Source organism: Rhodamnia argentea, chromosome 3 (assembly GCF_020921035.1).
Source record: "Rhodamnia argentea isolate NSW1041297 chromosome 3, ASM2092103v1, whole genome shotgun sequence".
Classification (NCBI taxonomy): Eukaryota; Viridiplantae; Streptophyta; class Magnoliopsida; order Myrtales; family Myrtaceae; genus Rhodamnia; species Rhodamnia argentea.
This window is the reverse complement of record NC_063152.1, coordinates 2,104,123-2,124,058: the sequence shown is the minus strand read 5'-3', so window position 1 is coordinate 2,124,058 and position 19,936 is coordinate 2,104,123. Positions and strand designations below refer to the sequence as shown.

The following is a 19,936-nucleotide window of genomic DNA, read 5'->3' as shown; positions in this document are numbered from 1 at the left end:
GGAAGACAAGAATCGAATCAGCTGCGATTAACCACCTTGCTTGGATACGAAATTACGAATTTGACCTCCCAGCTGAGAATGTTTGGAATACTAGACCCGTGAAAGGGGTGGTTTGGATCGGGTCGAAAATGACTTTGACTCAAATTAATTTATTTAATTCGTTTTGATTTATTTTTATATAATATAAATTTATTAACCCATATTCGAGACATACCCAACTCATATATGAGTCGATTAATATTCTTGGAACACTTTCATGTTTAATCTAATTTATGACAACTCGTATACAAACTACGCTATAAGAGCGCGAAGCGACCGAGCGAGCATAAGATCGAGTGAGGGTAAAAGAGAGCATAGAGGTAGGTTGAATCTATATAAATTGTGAACCCATTTCACACCCATATAGGTTTTTGTTCTACTGTTGTGAGTGCATGGGATGCCGACACCAATATTCCTTTAAACTTTGGCCGAATGTATAATGTCGTCCTTGAATTTTTAATTTATTTAATGTGGTCATTGCACTTTTAATACATGTTCAATATGGATCTTGAACTATATGAAATTGTTTAATGTAATCCTTCCATTAATTTAAGATCGATGACAATATTGAATATTTTTATATAGTCTATAGGCTAAATTGAACATATTCTAAAAGTTCGGGGACTTCGTTAAATAAATAAAGTTCATGGGCCACATTGCACATTGAGAGTTCGTTATCAAACTTTATATTCCATATGCCTTGAAACCAAAGCGAGCATTTCACAACCCATTTACCGAAGAATTTTTCTACTAGGTAATCTTATGGCCTTATGCATGAAAAAAAAAAAAAAACACACAAAGAATTATTCATCCTCTTTCTCTAAGGACAGGTTGGATCTTTCTTTGCATTTTTTAAATTGTGGAGTGGAGCCACAAGTGGTGGGGAGTATGACCCAATGAATGAACCAGATATTGAGGAATTGTTCATATGTAAAATCATAATTATTGATATGGGCCCCTAAACCAGTTCATATACTGAATTCGACTTCTAGCAAAGCTTTTGTATGCAAATACTGCATCATTGATTCCATCCATAGATAAGCCATAAAAAATTATATATATATTAGTCCTTCAATTAATTTAAGACCTGGGACTCCCTTTTGATAGAAGAGGGGCTCTAAGTGATCACGAACAAAGGCGTGTCGAAGTGAAAGTCGTTGGCATGTAATCTAGGAGACTAAATTAAATATGTTTCAAAAATTTAGGGATTTTATTAAACAAATAAAATTCAGGGATCACATTGCATATTGATAGTTCGGGGACCACATTGCATATTGGGAGTTCATGGTTCACATTGAACAAATTAAAAGCTCAAAGATCATTTTGTATATTGAGCCAAAATTTAGAGACCATACGTGTCATTTTTCCTAAATCCATATACCATTCATTTTCCCTAAATCTATATAACAACTCAACCCATCAAATATGAATTAAGAAATAAGTCTTATAATCCATTTTGACATGATCTACAGGTCATCTAATTCACCAGCTCCACATGTCATCAAAGTACGGAGCTCTCGTATTATAAGTACATATGCCACATTGACATAGTGACACTCCGTTTGAGCACGCGGATATTTTCATCCTTCTCACTTACAATCTTACATTACTCGTACGATTGTTGGTTAATACAATCAGAATGAATGTTACCTGGAACTCGTTTTCCACCCTGCTTGCAAAAGATCCCGTGTGCCCTCCTTAGCGGTTGGTATTAGGGGTTCCACGCTTGAGTTGGCCGGCGCACTACTTGCGGCCCAAGACGATACGTGCCTCACGACCATCGAGCTCGGGCCATCGGCCCCGGCCGTGACATCGAAACACTGTCAAGGCGCCGGTCGTAGCAGATCGCAAGATATTAAACCAGTCGCTGGGGACAAGTTTGATGATGACATATCATGTGTAAACTAGTCTCCTAAAGCCTTGGACAAGACCTGATGATGGGTCAATATTTTTGTGCTATATATGTGATATTAGAACATTACAGGATTTTCCTTAAGTCTCTTATTTTGATCGACACCGAGATTTGGTCATTTGCACTACTATGTCGCACGATTGGACTTTGGTGGATTCTGTATGATCTCCATAAAGTACAGCGCATGCTAGACTCCATTAAAGATATGCCTTTCATCCCCCTTTTGCCCATCTTGTATGGATTTCAGATATTCACATCGATGAGTCGAAGGTCCGAGCTTTCTAAGAAATCCCATCAATTACCCAACAAACTTTTATGACAGTCGATGCACTCAATCTGACTCCAATTAATTGTTGCGCGAAATGCTGCAGACCGTATGGCAACAACATGGTTTTCGAAAAAAAAATAATAATAATCAAGTCACGGGGCTTGCCACGTGATGTCACGTTAGCTAAAAGTAAATTTCTGACGTATATGTGTTGGAGCGAGTAAAATCGAGATTCGACGATCATAAGATCCAGAAATCTACCAAACTCGAGCTAGGATGGATAGAAGCTACACCGTACTTTCCATCACGCTAACTAATAATAAAGCCTCCCTGTCATGGACACCAACCAAGTACCAAACTAACAAAAATCAACTCCACACTTATTACATGTCCTCAGAATATGCTCGCACATTACACTGTCACGTCGTCCTGGGTTCCACTTTCATCTGCTTGCCGATGCTGATGCTTTGACAAGGACAGACAGTGTTAGGATCGGAATTCAACATCAAGGAAATGCCGTGCGTGCTCCTAAAGCAGCTTGCCCCCTAAGGGAAAGAGACAGCACACTAACCAGTAGCAAACCGAACGTCACGAGATCGACCGGTCCGATGTCGGTATAGTGAGCGCGGGCCGGTTCCTCTCTGGGGGGCCTTCTGTGGCACGGGGTGAAGATCGCGACATCTAGGTACTTAACCGTGTTTTGAATCCGATAGCTTAAATGTCTCGAACACGCGCTCGGTTTACGGTTCGATTGAGGCCTTCGTCATGCTCATGTGCTCCAAATCTTGCCCGTGATCCACGGCGTGTCTTGCTCAAGGTGATCTTAGAGCCATGCCCACCATCTTAGTGAGCGGAGCCTTGCGTGATTAATTTCTCGGAAGGGGCGAAGATCCATTTCATGATGAATACGAAGTGCAAGGGCACGTCGTGCAAATGCCGAGCTTAGTTGTGAGCCTGACATGAGTAAAAGGCGGTGCAATGTAATTGTAAAAGTTATCGCCTACGCTCTATTGTCGTAAGAACTCGGAGAACGTGGACTTCACGTGAAACCCACATGATCTAGTGGCGTACATGCTCCGAGCCAATTTGCATCGGAAAGCCTCCAATGACTTTTGATCAATCGGGCCAACTACGGCCCGCAAGTGTGGCTCCTGTGGTTCATTAATTGAGCCGTCTACGGCCCGAAACTCCAGCTCAGATGGACTGAGAGGGCCCTGCAGAAAAAACAACACTCGCACGTAAGGACGAGGATTGGGATTAAGATCAAGAGGGAAACATTCGTGACCCTTTTGAATCCTCACCTCCTGCTGATGCCTGAGAACTTGGGATGGTGGAATTCTACTTTGCACACAAATCATGCACGTGCAAGATTATTTCATAGGAACCGTGTTAGGTGCATGACACGTGTCCAATAGGGGCATCAACGGGCCGGGTCTCGGCCTGTCCGAAACTAAACAATACCTAGCTTGGCCCGGCCCAAGCCCGAATTACATATGCCCCAACTTTTCGGGCCAGGTCGGATTTTTTTTACCTTTTTTTTTTCGTTTTTTAGAATCAAAAGCCCATGACAAGCTCATCAAATATAAAAAAGGAAAAACAAAAAGAAAATAAATTAAAAAGAAAACATGGGTGTCAAAAAAGCCGGAGCCGGCCCGGCCCAAAAAGATCGAAAATTTGGCAAATTTTTGGGCCGGGTCGGGCGGTCGGGCTTTTTTTTGACACCCTTAGTGTCCAATCGAGCGCTACCCACGAAACGAAAAAAATAACTTTTTCGAAATCTTAGAATTTACCCGTAAGAGAAATATAAAAAAAACGAGATCATATGGCGGAGTCGCATAATCTTAGAACTTCCTTTTCCTTCGGATCGTATTGCCATACGAGCTTGTATGTTCTCTCATCCGAGGATGCTCAGATTAGTTTTCCAGCAGCGGTTTCAAGTCCGAAAAAATGGCGCCGCAACTTGCCAAACACCTTACCGACTACAAATACTTTCATAGTCAACAACAGCTCACACCGACTTTCGAAAAGTTGCCTCGCTCGATTTTGGCGTGCCGCGCCATTCTAATCGGAAAATAAACGAACATGTAACTGACTGCACCGGAATAAGTATATCCCGAGTGTCATAACTTGTGTACGGAGTTCACTTGAATGCCATAATTTTCAAAAATCATTTACTTAAGTGTTACGTCAACTTTTTCGACATCCACATCAGATTTTTCGGCGTGCCATGTTAGCTTTCGACATGCCACGCCAACTTTTTGACTTGACGTCAGCTTTTCCAGCGTCCACGTTAGTTTTTCGGCGTCCACGTTAACGATAGTACTCAAGTAAACGATTTTTTAAAGTTATGACATTTAAGTGAACGTTTTGAAAGTTATGACACTCAAGTGAACGCCGTACAAAAGTTATGGCACTAATAATGTACTTATCCCCACCGCACTTAACATAATGGCATGGTTACAGTTCAGCCACGACTATATCGAACGTGACTCGACATATTGGCTAGAAGACTAAAACTTTGTCAGGTTAAGCCTTGGGAAGAATATTTGGGGAAGCTGATTTACACGTTGGATGTCACATGCGCAAAGTCCTAACGTTTCTCCTCCTCGTCGCCCAGCCATTGGATTTTGCACTAAATTTTTGCAGAGAGAGTCGGCGCAATTGCACTCATTCGCACGACAATTACATTTAAGATTTGTCCAAATTGTCCGAGCGTCTCGAGTTTCATAATCTGAAATGAGCGCCGTACATCAATATTGGCATTCCTAATGTACTTTTGTCATTTTGTTTTTCCTTAAAAAAAAATGGGTTTGATTTGATGTGAAAATCGGTTCGAATCGACGGTGGAGATCTCTACACGATGCATGCCATAATTGGGGTTTGATCGGGGATGAATATCGTGATTAAAGAAAGAAGACACGCCTCCCCAAGTGAGTAGACAACAAAGCATACAATTTGGTGGTTTCGAGTTCCCCAACGCGAATAATGTCAAATTTTCAGATTTCGATGAATTTAGTAAGACCATATTCTCCCGACAGGCAAAAGTATGGCGTAGCCTTTGCACACTTCTAGGAATCTTTGTTCAATTTTGGTTGAAGTTATATGTAATGACATTACTAATTTTGGTCACCCTTTTCTTTATTTATTTATTTTTTCCGAATTTTTAGAGCGTGGTTTTTATACGGCGAAAATGAAAATCTCGACGAATTCTATACTCGATGCTTCTTGAAAAAGAAGAAATTGAATTGGGTTTTCAAATATAATGCTACTCGAGCGTTCTTGCACTCGAAATGTATAGTGCAATTGATGCTTACAATGTGGAAGCAACGACCATCGGGTAGTGGAGTCGACGTGATTGGAAATAGTAAATAAGTAGCGATAAATCGCGTAACCCCGTGTATGGCTTGGGTAGTTTTTCTTTTCGTAACCGCTGTAAACTATTAATAGTAGGTATAAGTAACATATAGAGAGGACCGTCAATCAACAAAGAGCCTATTCGCAACCTTTGTCGAGTTACTCATCGATTCATATTTCAAACTATATTTCGCTCACGTTTTTTCGGGAGAAACACAATGAAATATACAAAATCGTGGAAGCCGTGTATAGGTCGGGTAATTTTCTTAGTAATTGCTATGAACTGTTAGTACTAGGTATAGGTAATATGTAGAGAGGACCGCCAATAAAGAACTCCCTTTTACGACCTTTGTCGATTCAAATCAATCACCATTAAACGATGTAGCATGGTTGCACGATCGCCATTGTACTTGTAGGGCAAGTCGCTAAGAGTTACAACGGCAATTATAGCAAATTGCAGGTAAAGGACCCTAGTCGCCGCTAAAAGTCCGAAGTAATAGCAAATTAGCAACAATTATTGCGATAGTTGCAATTGCCATCAAACGGAAGATAAAGAGATATTTCGAAAAGGTTGATATCGCGAAAACCGCAAAGGTTAATATCCTCAATGCGACACACTAATATATATCACAAATTTTTTGTTAGAGATTCCAAAACCCATCAACCTTCAACGTTATGTCAATCGTACCTTGCCGTCGCAATTCATCAAAGCACTATCTTTTCATCATCCTTTGCCCCTGTGCAGCCTTAAATCTTAGAGAATACAACCTATCCACCGGTCAATGTACAATAGCCATAAACAAACAATTGTCCAATGCATGTATAGGTTCTACAAACCGCAAATAGATGTAAACCATACATGCAAGAAAAGAGAAAGCTCTTAATTTAGGACACAGGTTATCTAATCAAGACCGTGGGAAGAACAATCTCAATAACAAGAAAAAAAGGACAAAGCTTTTGAATTACTTTCAGAAAAGCAACGCGGAATGATCCCAAAAAGAGAGAATTCGATTATGTCGATATAGGATTAGCCTAAATTATAAGAATTTTTTTTTTTGTGGACTATATTAAGTGAGGTTGAAATTTATCATTTTACGAGGTTGGTTAAGGTAAGATATAAAAATTTTTCATTAGTTTAATATGAGGCTGGCTTTTGTGGACCGAGTAAAGCTCGACTCGTGATAAGAGAGTTTGTGGCTGAAAACTTTATAAATAGTACCAAAGTTTATCCTCTAATCCTATGCACAAATAACTCACATGAGGAGTAGTTATAAAAAGTGAATCCCGAAAGGCAGACTTGCCAATGATATAGATGACAATAGAGGAGAAACACGTAGCTATTCCGTATCAAGAATGAGGGGTTCCGAATCAGCTATGCAAATCCATCTTTCCTCTATTATTGTGTTCTAGATTTTAGCTATAGACATCTTGGGGTGTCGTTTTCACGGCTTACATAAATTGCTTCAAAACCTCTTTAACAAGGATTGGCTCAAACATTGCTAGCATCATATATGCTTTTTTGAAAAAGTATACATATGGACTTTACCATATTGTTATATCCCTAATGACAGTCCATCACCATATCACTTATCTATGTTTTGGGGTGCGGTTTACACTTCTTATTGACAGGAAAGCACCGGAATCGCACTCTCCGGCAAGCGGATAGAGAGATCTCAAGGGGACAGCGCCATCTAAACACCATATCACTTTTATAGTTTGAACCCATATTTTATTGGTAGTTTGGGCTTAAATAATGAATAACTATAGTTATATATATTCATTTTCACTTGTAATTGAGTGATGTAACATAGAAATGTGATGTGCTAATTATAGTAAAACCACCTACTAGTGTAGCCCCTAATTTGTTAGTAGATCAGAATAAATTTGAATTTTTCTTTTTGGATTTTACTCTCTATTTTGTCGTGGCTACGCGCCGAATTCTTTCCAGGTAAAACTTTCGGTTGACAAACTCTCTCCACATGGATGCAGTAGCCAGATACGGTATGATGCGCAAGAAGACCAAGGGGGTGTGGGGGGAAGCCAGCTAGAAATACGGAGAAATGAGGCTAGGGTTTCTCCAAAAAAAAGAAGGGCATATGATGCAAAAGTTGCCAAGCAAAAGCCATACATATACCGCATCCCTCCTCAATAATATTGTACTCACGCACGCACGCACGCACGACGCACACGCACACGTTCCTGTACACTCCCAAGTAAAAGTAGTCAAAGCAGAAGGAGAAGGAGAGGAGGAGGAGCACATCAGCATTCATTGAGCAGCGTCTTCTTCATCTGACCCTCTCTGGTTCCACTTCATCCTTTGCTCATAGCGAGAGAGAGAGAGAGAGAGAGAGAGAGAGAGAGATGAAGAAGGAGGAGGAGGAGGAGGAGGAGGCGGGACCGGGCGGGAGAGGGTGGCTGGAGGGGCTGATGGGGGAGAGGTTCTTCGGGGTGTGCGGGTTCCACGAGGATCGGCGGAAGAGCGAGAAGAACATCTTCTGCCTGCGCTGCTGCCTCAGCATCTGCCCTCACTGCCTCCCTTCTCACCCCTCTCACCCCCTCCTTCAGGTATCTACGAAAGCCCTTCGCTTTACTTGAGAAATCTCTTGTGCTGTCTGCGCGGGATTTCACTAGTTCTCTCCCAAATTTTGCTTTTCGGGTTTTGACAGATACTGTTTCCTGCAGCACTTTGGTTATCTTTCTTCTTCTTCTTCTTCTTGCTGATGAAATTTTCCTTGCCTGCTACTCACAAAGTTAATGTAGGATAATTGTCAGCTTAGACCTAGCTAGCGCTGCTAGGGATTCAAAATGATTATGAATTTGCATGGTCGGTCCAAACTTGCTGAGTTTCACATCATTTGGCTAGTGGATCTTCCACTTTGCCCGTGCATTGTCTCATCAACCGCTAGTTTGTTTTTTTGTTCTCCTTTCAAGAAACAGACTGAACATGATGATGGTTTTGAATTCTTCACTTCTATCTAAGTTTTTAAGTGGTTAGTAATCGTTTTGGACCAAAAAAAAAAAAAAAGTGGTTAGTAATCGTTTTGTCCCAGATTAATCGTGAAGATTATGCGTGGTATCATATGTTGGGGCCATCCATAAATTGGTCTTTTTTTTGTTTTTTTTTGTTTTTGTGCCACTCTTTATTCATATCCATGTATTTTGCCCTGCAAAGCATTCCTGAGCTGTAGCTTTCTTACTGCAAGTGCAAGTTTGACCGGAAATTTTTTATTTTTCCCAAATTCAGTTCCTCCAAAAGTACTATAGCATTAAATTAAGGAAATTTGGTCTCATTATGTGGTGGAAGGATGCCTACATTTGTTTCCTAGCATGGAAGGTTTGTTGCCTCGTTTCACCAATAATTGAAGTTGGCAGTGATGCCATCCCATCACTTTTCACTTCCTCCATACCTTTTTTTTTTCTCTCTCTCTCTCTTGCCCTTTTCTTGCTTTTTTGCTTGGTGCACATTGCCTGCATATACTAGAAAGGACTACTGTGACAACCAAACCTAGCAAAAAAAAAAAAAAATTGTGGAGATGCATCATTCTCATAGTCCAAAATTATCATTAGTTGATGTTTTGATCCATGCCATCACTGCACAAGGAAGAAGGTTGAGATTGATTACAGATAGGTAGAATACTCTATAAACCTCTTTTTTTCAGGAGAATTTTGTTAACGGATGCCCTAAAAGCACCAGTTCCAAAATTAATTAAGGAAGTTTGTGATTTCTTATGAGCCGACCTTTCTCATCCTCGTTCTCATTTTTGTAGGCGATTTCGATAGGGGCAATAATTTCTTTGACTTTTCGAATATTGCAGTAGTCGGGCGCGTTTATGTTCATTTGGGGTGTCGAAAATTCTCGACTAGTGATCGATTTACCTTCCATTGGATTAGCGATGGGTTTTCAACTAGGTTTTCAAATGGCACTTTGCCGACAAGATCCCCAGGTTACTGACTAGCTATTACTAAGAACAGGAGCTTGTGTTTTCAAGATAGTGAAGAAGAGTAAACAATATGAAATCGAGCGAACTCTTATAAAGAAACCTAATCATGTTGCTTCTCTTCAGACTTCATAGAATCTCTCCTCTTGTAATTAGGTCACTCAACGCTGGTCAATGCATATACTCAAAAATAGATCTGTAATTTCTAAATCACATACCATTTGAATAAGTTAGTGACGGTTTCGACATACGATAGTGCCATTCACTATACTGAAATAAGACTTTTGTGACAGGTGAGGCGATACGTCTATCATGATGTAATTCGCTTGGGAGATCTGGAAAAGCTGATCGACTGCTCCTACATTCAGGTATGCAATCCATTACTGGTGAACCGATTTGACTCGGCAAATGAAAGTGAGTCGGATGGCTATGATGATAGGTGTTAAATTAACATCCTAATTCTTAGAAAATGCATAAAATATAGATTCACGAACTCATTTAGTATATTGTCTGTGCAAAGTTTAGTTAATTTTGTCTGTCGTCTCCATAGTTAATTTTGTTCTCTATAAAAACAGTCTATTGGAATACATGAGTGTCCTTGAGGCGCCTGTTGATTACTACAAAAAAAAAAAAAAAATACAACACTACGAACGTAATAACTTTTTTTACGCGAATTTTGCCATGGATGTTTTGAAAATTGAAAGTGATTGCATAGAAAAAAAAGAGACATTTTGATGATGTGTGATTATCATGGTAGCCCTATACAATCAACGGTGCCAAGGTGATATTCCTAAGCCAAAGAGCACAATCAAGAGCTTGCAAAGGATCCACCAACTTCTGCGTCAATTGCGACCGCATTCTCCAAGAGCCTTTCCGCTTCTGTTCACTTTCCTGCAAGGTATAAGTGCTCAAGAAAAAGTCAAAAAATTTTACAAGTTCGAAGATCATTCAATATCCCTAGCCCTTAACCTTAAATTTCTGTCCTGTGAACGATATCCAGGTTGATTACTTGGTGTGCCAAGCCGGGGAGGACGTGTCGAGCATCTTATACAAGTTCGACGAGTCTGATTTCGCCATCTCGCAGTTCGAGGGGCTGAGGATGGAGAGCTCCTCGTCGGAGATCGCTGATGAAGATGGCCAGATCACTCCAAACTCCATACTGGAGAACCCATTGCAGTACAAAGCAGGTTCTTCGTCGTCGGAGGATCCACACTCGATCCGGAAGAAGAAGAAGAAGGGCAGCGGGTTCCTCCCTGGGATGGTTCTCTCCCTCAGCAACAGAAGAAAGAGTGCTCCACAGAGAGCTCCCTTTTCCTAGAGAACGTTGAAGCTTTTAACTAGGAGTGACTCAATATAAGGTGTGATGGGGTGCTTAATTTGCGATTTCCGGGGTTTCTTTTATATTGTATTCGAGCGGAGAACGCGCTTGCAATTCCAATTACTGAACCGAGGTGGGGGGAAAAACAGAGGAAGAACTTCGGCCGATTTGATCATTCCGCCAATTTTGTATACCATGTAATGGGGTTTGCGCGCGGATAAATGTAATATTATTTGTCAAACATTCAACAATGTATTCTGATATAAACTACGCTCCTGCGCATTTTCTTTTCAAATTTACCATAGTTTCCATGGGAAGTTAAGGGGAATCGGTATGGTAAAAGTACGAATCTCGCAAAACGTCCACCCCATTTTAAAACAATGTGTCGCGGTCCGGATGATGGTGGATGCGTAGGGTTATCAATTATGTATGCGCTTTAAGAGGTACAAATCTTAGATTTCGTGGAAAGCTTCAAATTCGATCGAGACACTTCTTTTGGTGCAGACATTGATCAAGATTGTGGCATAGAGGGCGTTTTCTTGCTATAAGAGAATGAGCGCCGCTGCGATGCGTCGAAGATAGATGTGTTCAAACCGATAATGTTTTGGCCGAAAACCCATTTAATCAACATGAATTAACATGATTGAGGGGGAAGGTGGTGCTTGCGATTGAGAATGGCAGCACCACATGCGATAACAAAATTCTCTTGCAAATCTAGGGAACAGTGCATTGATGAAACGAGTTCACGGGGGAGAGAAAAGCAATGAGTGAGTGAGAGAGTGAGAGTACGAGCCTATTTGGTTTAACATTTACAAAGGATTTTGGGGCTTTAAAGTTCTTTGGCCAAATACAAATAGCGTTTGGTTCGTTTTTTGCTCAACTTTGAGAAAATGCAATTGTATTTCCAAATGCCCCTAAAGGCCTTTAATCCAAAGTATCTTTAAAGGTACTTTGGAAAGTTGCATTTCCGGAATGCAACTAATTTTTTTTTCCTTTTAACTTTGTCACTCCACTTACCACCACCGTTGCTACCGCCGCCCGCCACCACCCACCGATCGCCCCCGCCACCCGCCGACCGCCGAGGACCATGGTCGCCGACCACCGCCACCGTCGTTGATCGCCGCCGATGCAGCCGACCACCGTGACCACCGTCGAAGATCGTCGTCGCCGACCATTGCCGTTGCCGCGGTCACCGCATACCGCCAATTGTCACCGCCACTTGCCACCAGCCGTCGACCGCTGCCGCCACCGCCATCACCGCCGACCGCCATCGCCACCGCAGATGCCGACCACTACCGCCGACTAGTGCCACCATCGCCGACCATCGCGACCGCGACTCATGTTCAATCGATACGATAAGAACATGATAAGTGCATTAAAAGTCTTATAACTTGTAATAGAAGTGCAATTGAATTTTGAAACTTTCAAACAAATGTAATTATATCCTAAAACTTGATAGAAAATGCGATTGAGTCCTCAAACTCTCAAAAAGTACAATCAAGTCTTAAAACTTGTCAAATTTGTGGAATCAAGACCTTCCGTTGATTGCATTTTTTAAAAGTTTTAGGGTTTAGTTGCACTTTCGTGACAAGTTTTAAGACTTGATTGTACCTTTTGAAAGTTTTAGGATGTGATTGCACTTTCGTGGCAAGTTTAGGACTTGATTGCTCCTTTTGAAAATTGTAAGACTAAATTACACTTTCGTGACAAGTTTTACGGACTCCTAATGCACTCATCCCCTACAAGAACAGTAATAAATTCTGATGGGCTAAGTTTTTTTTTTAATAAAGCAAAACCAAAACCCTAATGCCCTGAACAGGAGAGTTAGTTACGTACAAAGAACAGCTAATCTGCTCGTCTCTTTTCAAACTTGCCATCATCATTCATCGCTTTGGAGGCAGATTAGCTGGCCGCTCACCGCCTCGACCCGGTGGCTCTGGTACGGTCACCCTCACCCTCTCCCTCACCCTCTCTCTCTCTCTCTCTCTCTCTCTCTCTCTCCTGTGTTCCATGCTTTGCATAAAACAAAAGCTAAATTAGTAGAGAAGAGGATAGAAAATGGTGTCCGTACAGATGATGTTTACAAGGCAAACCCCATGAATAACAGGGAAAGCAGATCAAGTTTCAAGGGGGTTGGCCTCGAGAAGAGAAACCCCCATTTGGTTGCTAAATACATATTTCTTGGTTAGAGTGAATGGATTGGTGAGGGGGGTTGGATGGCAAAATGAAGTGGAGATGAAGATGATGCATCTTTCTGTTTTTTTTTTTTTCGAAAAAGATTTTTCTGGTTATTTTAAACTCTTTGATGGTACTGCATTGTTCTTATCTGTTGCTCCATTGCAGCAAAGCTAGCTAGGGTTTTACTGCTTACCATTTCGTTGTCAAGAATCTTTCTGACTAGGTTCTTTGTATGTAACTAACTACTTAGCATCTAAACAAATGCAGATCATATATGTTCATGTGTATGCGTGATCTTTCTGCGGTGGACATGGGTTTGGTTAGATTTATCATCGAGTAAGGATGTAAATTGGATTTTAATTTTGACCTACAGATTCTTGACTTCTATTGAGTCTAAGGAAGCACAACACACTTAATTATTGTAGGATCAGGTTGCAGTAACTTTGCGATCGGGACGCTGCATATCTCGTTGCATTCGATCAGCAACGGTTGCTAATCGAAAGGCAAATCAAACCCGAAATCATGTCCGGTGTGGAGGGCAGATTTGTATATCGGTGCAAGGGAGATGTGAATCTTGTTGTCTTTGCTCACTAGCTTTCTCCATGTGAAGGGACTGAACCTCATCTGTGTCTATGAAGTCAAAGGACATGGCCAGAGAATAAGGTTCCATGATGGTACCTCAGAAGTCCAACTTTGCAGAAGAGATTATTTGCATGTGAATGGACTGGACGGACGAAATTTGGCGATGACAATTTGATTCCTATGATTCTATGTTCATACTGAAGCAGATAGGTGTCGAGATTTATTTCCGGCTACGGAGCAAATGCATGCTTAGTTTTCATACTACCGCTCTCAAACACTAATTTTCGAGAAACTCTTTAGGTCAAAAAATATAAGGTTGAGTGTTTGATTTTACGCGTGACACCGGGAGTTGATCCCGGTAAATCTCCGACACTGAGACATGGATAGCCCGACTTTAATAAGTAACCGAGTGAGCTTACAGTTGAACTAATTAATTCATTGGTATAGTACAGGAAATAATCAAGATTTGCAACAATTCTTTCATTAGAGAAGGGACGTGAACATTTATTTGCTGTTGCAGGAGGGCCAACGAACATTCTTGATTGTGCTTCTGTATGTGTTAAGACCCTGGTCAACTCCTTAGCTTACATCTTTCCTCTCTACTATTTCTTTCTCTAATAAAGTTCTTAACTCATACACCGGCACATCTGTTGAGCCCTTCAATCATCGTAACATCTAAAAAATGCAAAAAAAAAAAAAAAAAAGTCTAAAGCTGAATACAAATTCAATCAAGCAACCATATCGGACCGTATATTGTAACAACTTGGATAACTAATATGGGGAATTCGATCTTTCTGTTTATCTATGCATACCATTTTCACCCACATTCACCGTGATTAAAAGACTCATAAGTTTAAACTATTAGGTGAAGGAAGATCACGGGAATATAAAAAGCATATATGACCCGTTGTCAAGCGATTCAAGACAATATTTCAACACATGGGATAATTTTTTTACTCCTAGCGTGGCGAGCATGGCCTCCAAAGTTATTCTGAGTGAGAGACGCTATAGTTCGAATATGAAAGTTGCCGTATCTCAATAGAAAAGGCTTTCACCTATTTGCTAATCCACTTATATTTTGCAGAAACTAAATTAATTATGCAAATGATGAAGATTTTTCTTCACAAATATAATTTAGCAATGCCTTAAATGTTGAAACTTTCGAACAAATTTACCATCCTTTTTGAGCTTAAATCAACTTGATAAAATGCCCCAACTGCAGTTCAGTTTAATTAATGCAATGGCCTTAACTAGTAAAATCTCCTTTGTGTATCTACTTCTAAATCCACAATTAAGTACTCCTTAGGCTCAAACATGTCTAGTTAAAGTCCTAACGTATTGAAACCTTACTGGTCTATTTTCCAATCAAAATTTAGAATATCATTCAAATCTTAGAAAATCAAGGAAATTATATCCGAACAAGATAATATATATAAATAGATATCTATATCTGAGTGTGCTGAATTAAATTAAAGAAGAGAAATATGAAAGTCAATTCAGTCACCAAGGGAAGCACCAATACAGATCAGAACAGTTGTTTTAACTTCTTCAAAAAAGAAATGAAAACCCTAGAGATTACTGTCACCCATCTCTTTTCATGACACACAGACCACCCATCTCTTTCACCTTTCCACCATTGTCAGCTTTTGCAAGTTGCAGACTCTGAAAGCATCTCTCTCTCTCTCTCTCTCTCTCTCTCTCTCTCTCTCTTGGCTTCTCGTGTCAAAGTGCTTCGATGGTGGTTTGACTTTGAAAAGCTTCTCCTTGGGTTCGACGAAGCCATGAAGTTTGGTTCGTTCCTCAGTCGTGATTACTGCCAACGTTAACTGGTTTTGATAGGACCGTTGCATTCGAGGGAGAAGTGAGTGGAAAAGGAAAGAAAGAATGAGTGGGATCAATTGAAATTGACTCAATTTCGAAAAAAGGAAACCCTTACTAATACCTATTAATTATGGAGTGGAGCCTACATGAATCATTTTATTACTTTTGATATCACCAAATTCTTGTGACTAATAAATTTAACCCTAAACCAACTAAACGAGTCAAAATCACGACAACAAAAAAATACATATTAAAGACCCACTCCCTGTTGTTTGCTAACACTATTATTTAGAGAGGATGAATATGTGATTATGATCAAACTTGATAACGTTATGCGGAAATAAAATATTCAAGTTTGATAAAAGCGGATGTAGTTAACAGAACCATATAGTACTTCTACTAGATAGTAAATAGAGGTGAGCAAAGAATAGAAGACAATGCATAACAGATTATAGTGATTCGGCTTTTGGTGAAGCCTACGTTCACTCTCCCACACTAACAGTGGGATTACATAAAAATGTAATTGCCACAAGCACTTTCACAGAAGCGAGTGTTGTCTCTATCAAGACTATCTTACTCTACACACCTATACTCTACATTACAGCTCTCACAAGATCTCACTTAAGCTCAAGTATATAATTGAAACAGATGAAACTCTCTTGAAATAAGGATGTTGATCTCTTGTTCTCCCTTGCTTCTCTTCGAACTTGTGCTCCTTATAAACTCCTCGTCTCCAAGCTTCCCCCTAGACAGAACCAATCCAAGGATCAATCTCCAAAACTAGTTGTTGGTTGATTGATGTAAAAGGATCAAGTAGCCGTTGAAGTAGAAAGGAATTAGGGATTTAGGAGGATCTATTCATGAATACAATCAAATTCTATAATCCTTAAATCAAGATTCTAATAAGGAAATTATATACAAAGTGATTGTCAATCAATCAAGAGTTCTCATATAGAAAGTTATAAGGATATCTTTGTGATTGTTGGACAATCAATATAACTTTGAAACAAAATCCTAACTAGATAATTGACCGTTAGTGAGGGATAATTTCCTAGTAATCAAATAAGAATAAGATTATAACAACAGGATGATTATATGAAAATTTAAATATATCATGCTATGAGTATCTCATATGGGTTTGCCTTTGTCCACGAATTCTTGCTTTTATTCGAATATATGCGTTAAGCATTTTAAGCATAAGAGGTGCAGAGATATATTTGTATAACATCCTTAAAATATTTCACAAAGTCTTTTCAACAAAGTATAATATTTTTGTTTCCTTCTAAATCAAATATAATTTTCTCAACACTCCCCACTCCACTTTTCAAATGCTTAAACAAAAAAGAAAATAAGTAATAGAAGAGGCTTTTTTGTCCATAGCTTTTTTGTCCATTTTATGTGCATGCATAATATTATTGCAAGTGTCGGGATTCGGCACACAATCACAACGAAATAGAGCATAAAAGTAAGAAAAAGAAATCGAGACACAAAGTTTTATCTTGGTTCACCCTTAAACTAGGACTAAATTCAGCAAAGAATTTCACTATAATTAGCATTCACACATCTTGTTATATCACTCAATTACAAACGAAAAAAAGTATATATATTAATGAAAAAAAGTATGGGCTCAAATTATAGAAGCCTCAAGTGAGACCCCCGTGCTTTTATGTCTATGAGGGGTATGAACCATACCTCAACAGCAAATTACCTATATCCAATGATATGTAAGGGTTATGTTTTGATTATTTGGGTCAATCATGTAATCGCACTATGCTGCAATTTAGTTGCGCACAGGAATTGTCGCCTAAGTTATTCGTAATTTTGGATCTCGTATCTTTAAAATGTGTATTGGTGGAAAAATCGACCTAAGGTGAATTTGACGAATAGGCAATTTAGAAAACAAACAAAAGCTTGTTCTCTGATTCTAATTCGCCAAAAAAAAAAAAATGATATCAAACTCGTCTAAAAATAAGTTTTTCAAAGATGGATTAAATTAGTCGAAAGATAAAGTGCAAGGTATGGAAATTAAAATAACAATTCTGGATTTAAATAGAAATTAAAATGAAGGATGCTAAGTTAAAGAAAATCAAATCCAGAATTGAAACAAAAATATTGGAAATTAAACACTTTTTGAGTTTTAGACTCCATTTGTTTCGCAAAAAATAAATGATTTGAAAGAAAATTCCTAAAAATGATCTTTTATATCACTTAAAAATCGAATAATGAAAAAAATATTTTCATCATCCAGGAAAATGTTTAGATATAAATTGTTATTGATAGTGAAAATATTTTTTATTGATTAATTATTTCAAGAGATATAAACTATCATTTTTAAAAAAATATTTTCAAATCATTCATTTTTTACAAAACAAAAAAGTTACAAACACATTGACCCTCGAAATGGAAATTGAATACAGTGACTTTCAGAATTTGCTTTACAAATTACAAATTTGACAGCAAAATTAAAATCAAAATGGAAAGACATTGTTTCGAGAGGAAAAGCTTCGGCAGAAAATTTTGCAAATTTTGACACAATTTAAGCGTGTTTTCTTCCAATATGTTCTTTCTATTTGCAATTTTAATTGGGTCTTCTTCAACAAAATAGTGAAATTCATGTGCAATCCCTCCTCTAATTGTACCATGTTTCCATGATCTCCCTCCTTTCCATGATCTCAGTAACTTCATGTCCAATGTTCATCATTCCACATGAACCACTCTCTCAAACCCGAACCGCTTTCACACCATAACTGTTCTTATTTTTGCGAGTCTGTTTCACTGGAAAATCAAAGATAAAAATATTGATGAAAAGACAGATGAAAATATATTTTGTCAAATCATTCCTATAAATAATAGACACAATCAATTTCGAGAAAAATGTTCTTCAAATAGTTGATTTTCTGCAAAATGAACTTGCCCTTCAAATAGGTGAAAGTCTTTGTTTGAAATAAGCTTGAAGTCGAGGTCAAATGTACTGCTTTATTATCTTTAATCCGATTGCTTCTTCAGCTCATACTTGCATCCTTGGCCAATTAATAAACATACGAGCGGTAATTTTACACCACCAACAATAGGTTACGAAATCATCTCGTCATCGACTTCAGTCACATTGCCATAAGAGAAAAAAAAAAGAGTAAGCGATGCAAGCACAATGCAATTGAAGGTCATGGACCAAATACACATGCTAGATTCAATCTTTTGTTTTTTTTTTTTTTTTGTGTGTTGAAAGCTAAATTAAAAGAATCATCCAAATTTAGGATCATGAATGCAATTCCTCACGAGCAAATTGTCATTGGCAAAAATCGCATTCTGATTGGCCTCTTTCATTTGAACGTATTGAAGAGTGAAGCCATGAACATGCGAAGGGAAATGCAGTCAAATCATGGATAAAGTAATGCATGAGTTGGCCACAACTTTCTTCCTTACTTTCATGTTCATGCCTCTTTAGAATGACTTGACCTTTTCACTTTCAAAATCAACACTCATCTTATACAAAGGACTCGAAATTCTTAAAACTTTTCGTGAAAGTTCAATTAAGTGTTAAAATTCTTAAAAAATACTTTGAAGTTCTAGAACTTGTTGTGAGACCATTTTTTAAAAATATTTTTAATTTTTTTTTTTTTGCGAAATAAATAGAGCTTAAAAGGGGAGGTGCCTATTGATAATCTTCGGTGGTTTCTAATTAGGGGTTTCAAAAATCTTGAGGAAATCCTATATCTGTAAGTAAATTTCACGTTTCTTTTCTTTGAACGTCCCAATTTCAATCCGAAGTGGGTTTGAATTTGTAATGCGCCTGCTCCAACAAATGAGGTTTCAAATCATGGCGAAAGGTTGGACGAATCTTCCAAAGGAACTACTTGAAGTCATCGCACTGAAGATTAGCCGTGGAGAGCACGATCCATTTCAGCGTGTTGTGCCGCGCATGGCTTCTTCTAGTTCCATCATGAAACTGATAGGAGTCTCTTGGGGTTCGGCTGTGCCAACACTGATAGCTTCTTCAACTGACATTGTTGTATCAGTATACACACACAATGGTGAATTCGCCTAGTTTGCGCGTCAATAAAAGAAAGCAGAAGACGAACGGCTTAAGTTTTTCTTTTTTTTTGAACCCGCATCGATGTCACATATTTTAGTAAAAAAAAAAAATCAATGTAACATTTTCCGATTAACCAAATTCAGTGAAGTGAGTAAGGTGATTCAGAATTGTGAGGATTGATTGTAGTTGTTTTTTTTTTTTTTTTTGGGCCGGGGGGTGGGGGGTGGTGGTAGTGACCTTCTTTATAAGTTGGGAGGAATAATTTGTGTGATTTTTTTTTTTATATTTGGGACAGAGAGTTAGATCACCACATCCATTCTAATTGTGCTGTGAGCTAGATCAGAATAGCTGGTCCACCAAATAACATAACACATATAGATATAGAGAAGGTGAATGGATTTCGAGCGCGCATGGCAACATTTCTACTCTCGAAATCAATTTTTAGAGAAAAGTAAATTTTTTTTACTTTTTCAAGTGATTCCACAACTACATC

General features: G+C 38.8%; 1 protein-coding gene across 1 annotated transcript; it reads left to right on the top strand.

Annotated features, from left to right (window-relative positions):
- Nucleotides 1-7,763: 7,763 nt before the first annotated feature.
- LOC115755007 (protein RGF1 INDUCIBLE TRANSCRIPTION FACTOR 1) lies at nt 7,764-11,098 on the top strand. The gene is made up of 4 exons (XM_030694237.2): nt 7,764-8,138; nt 9,805-9,879; nt 10,269-10,409; nt 10,512-11,098. Exons 1-4 carry the CDS (start codon nt 7,935-7,937, stop codon nt 10,827-10,829), a joined length of 738 nt encoding a protein of 245 aa, XP_030550097.2. The 5' UTR covers nt 7,764-7,934; the 3' UTR covers nt 10,830-11,098.
- The last annotated feature ends 8,838 nt before the right edge of the window (nt 11,099-19,936 follow it).

What these genes read in the sequence shown, in the direction of transcription:
- LOC115755007 (XM_030694237.2), top strand. Translation starts at nt 7,935, where the DNA reads ATGAAGAAGGAGGAGGAGGAGGAGGAGGAGGCGGGACCGGGCGGGAGA. An exon ending in TCGACTGCTCCTACATTCAG is followed by an intron (nt 9,880 to 10,268) that starts GTATGCAATCCA and finishes TTATCATGGTAG; the next exon opens with CCCTATACAATCAACGGTGC. An exon ending in TCTGTTCACTTTCCTGCAAG is followed by an intron (nt 10,410 to 10,511) that starts GTATAAGTGCTC and finishes AACGATATCCAG; the next exon opens with GTTGATTACTTGGTGTGCCA.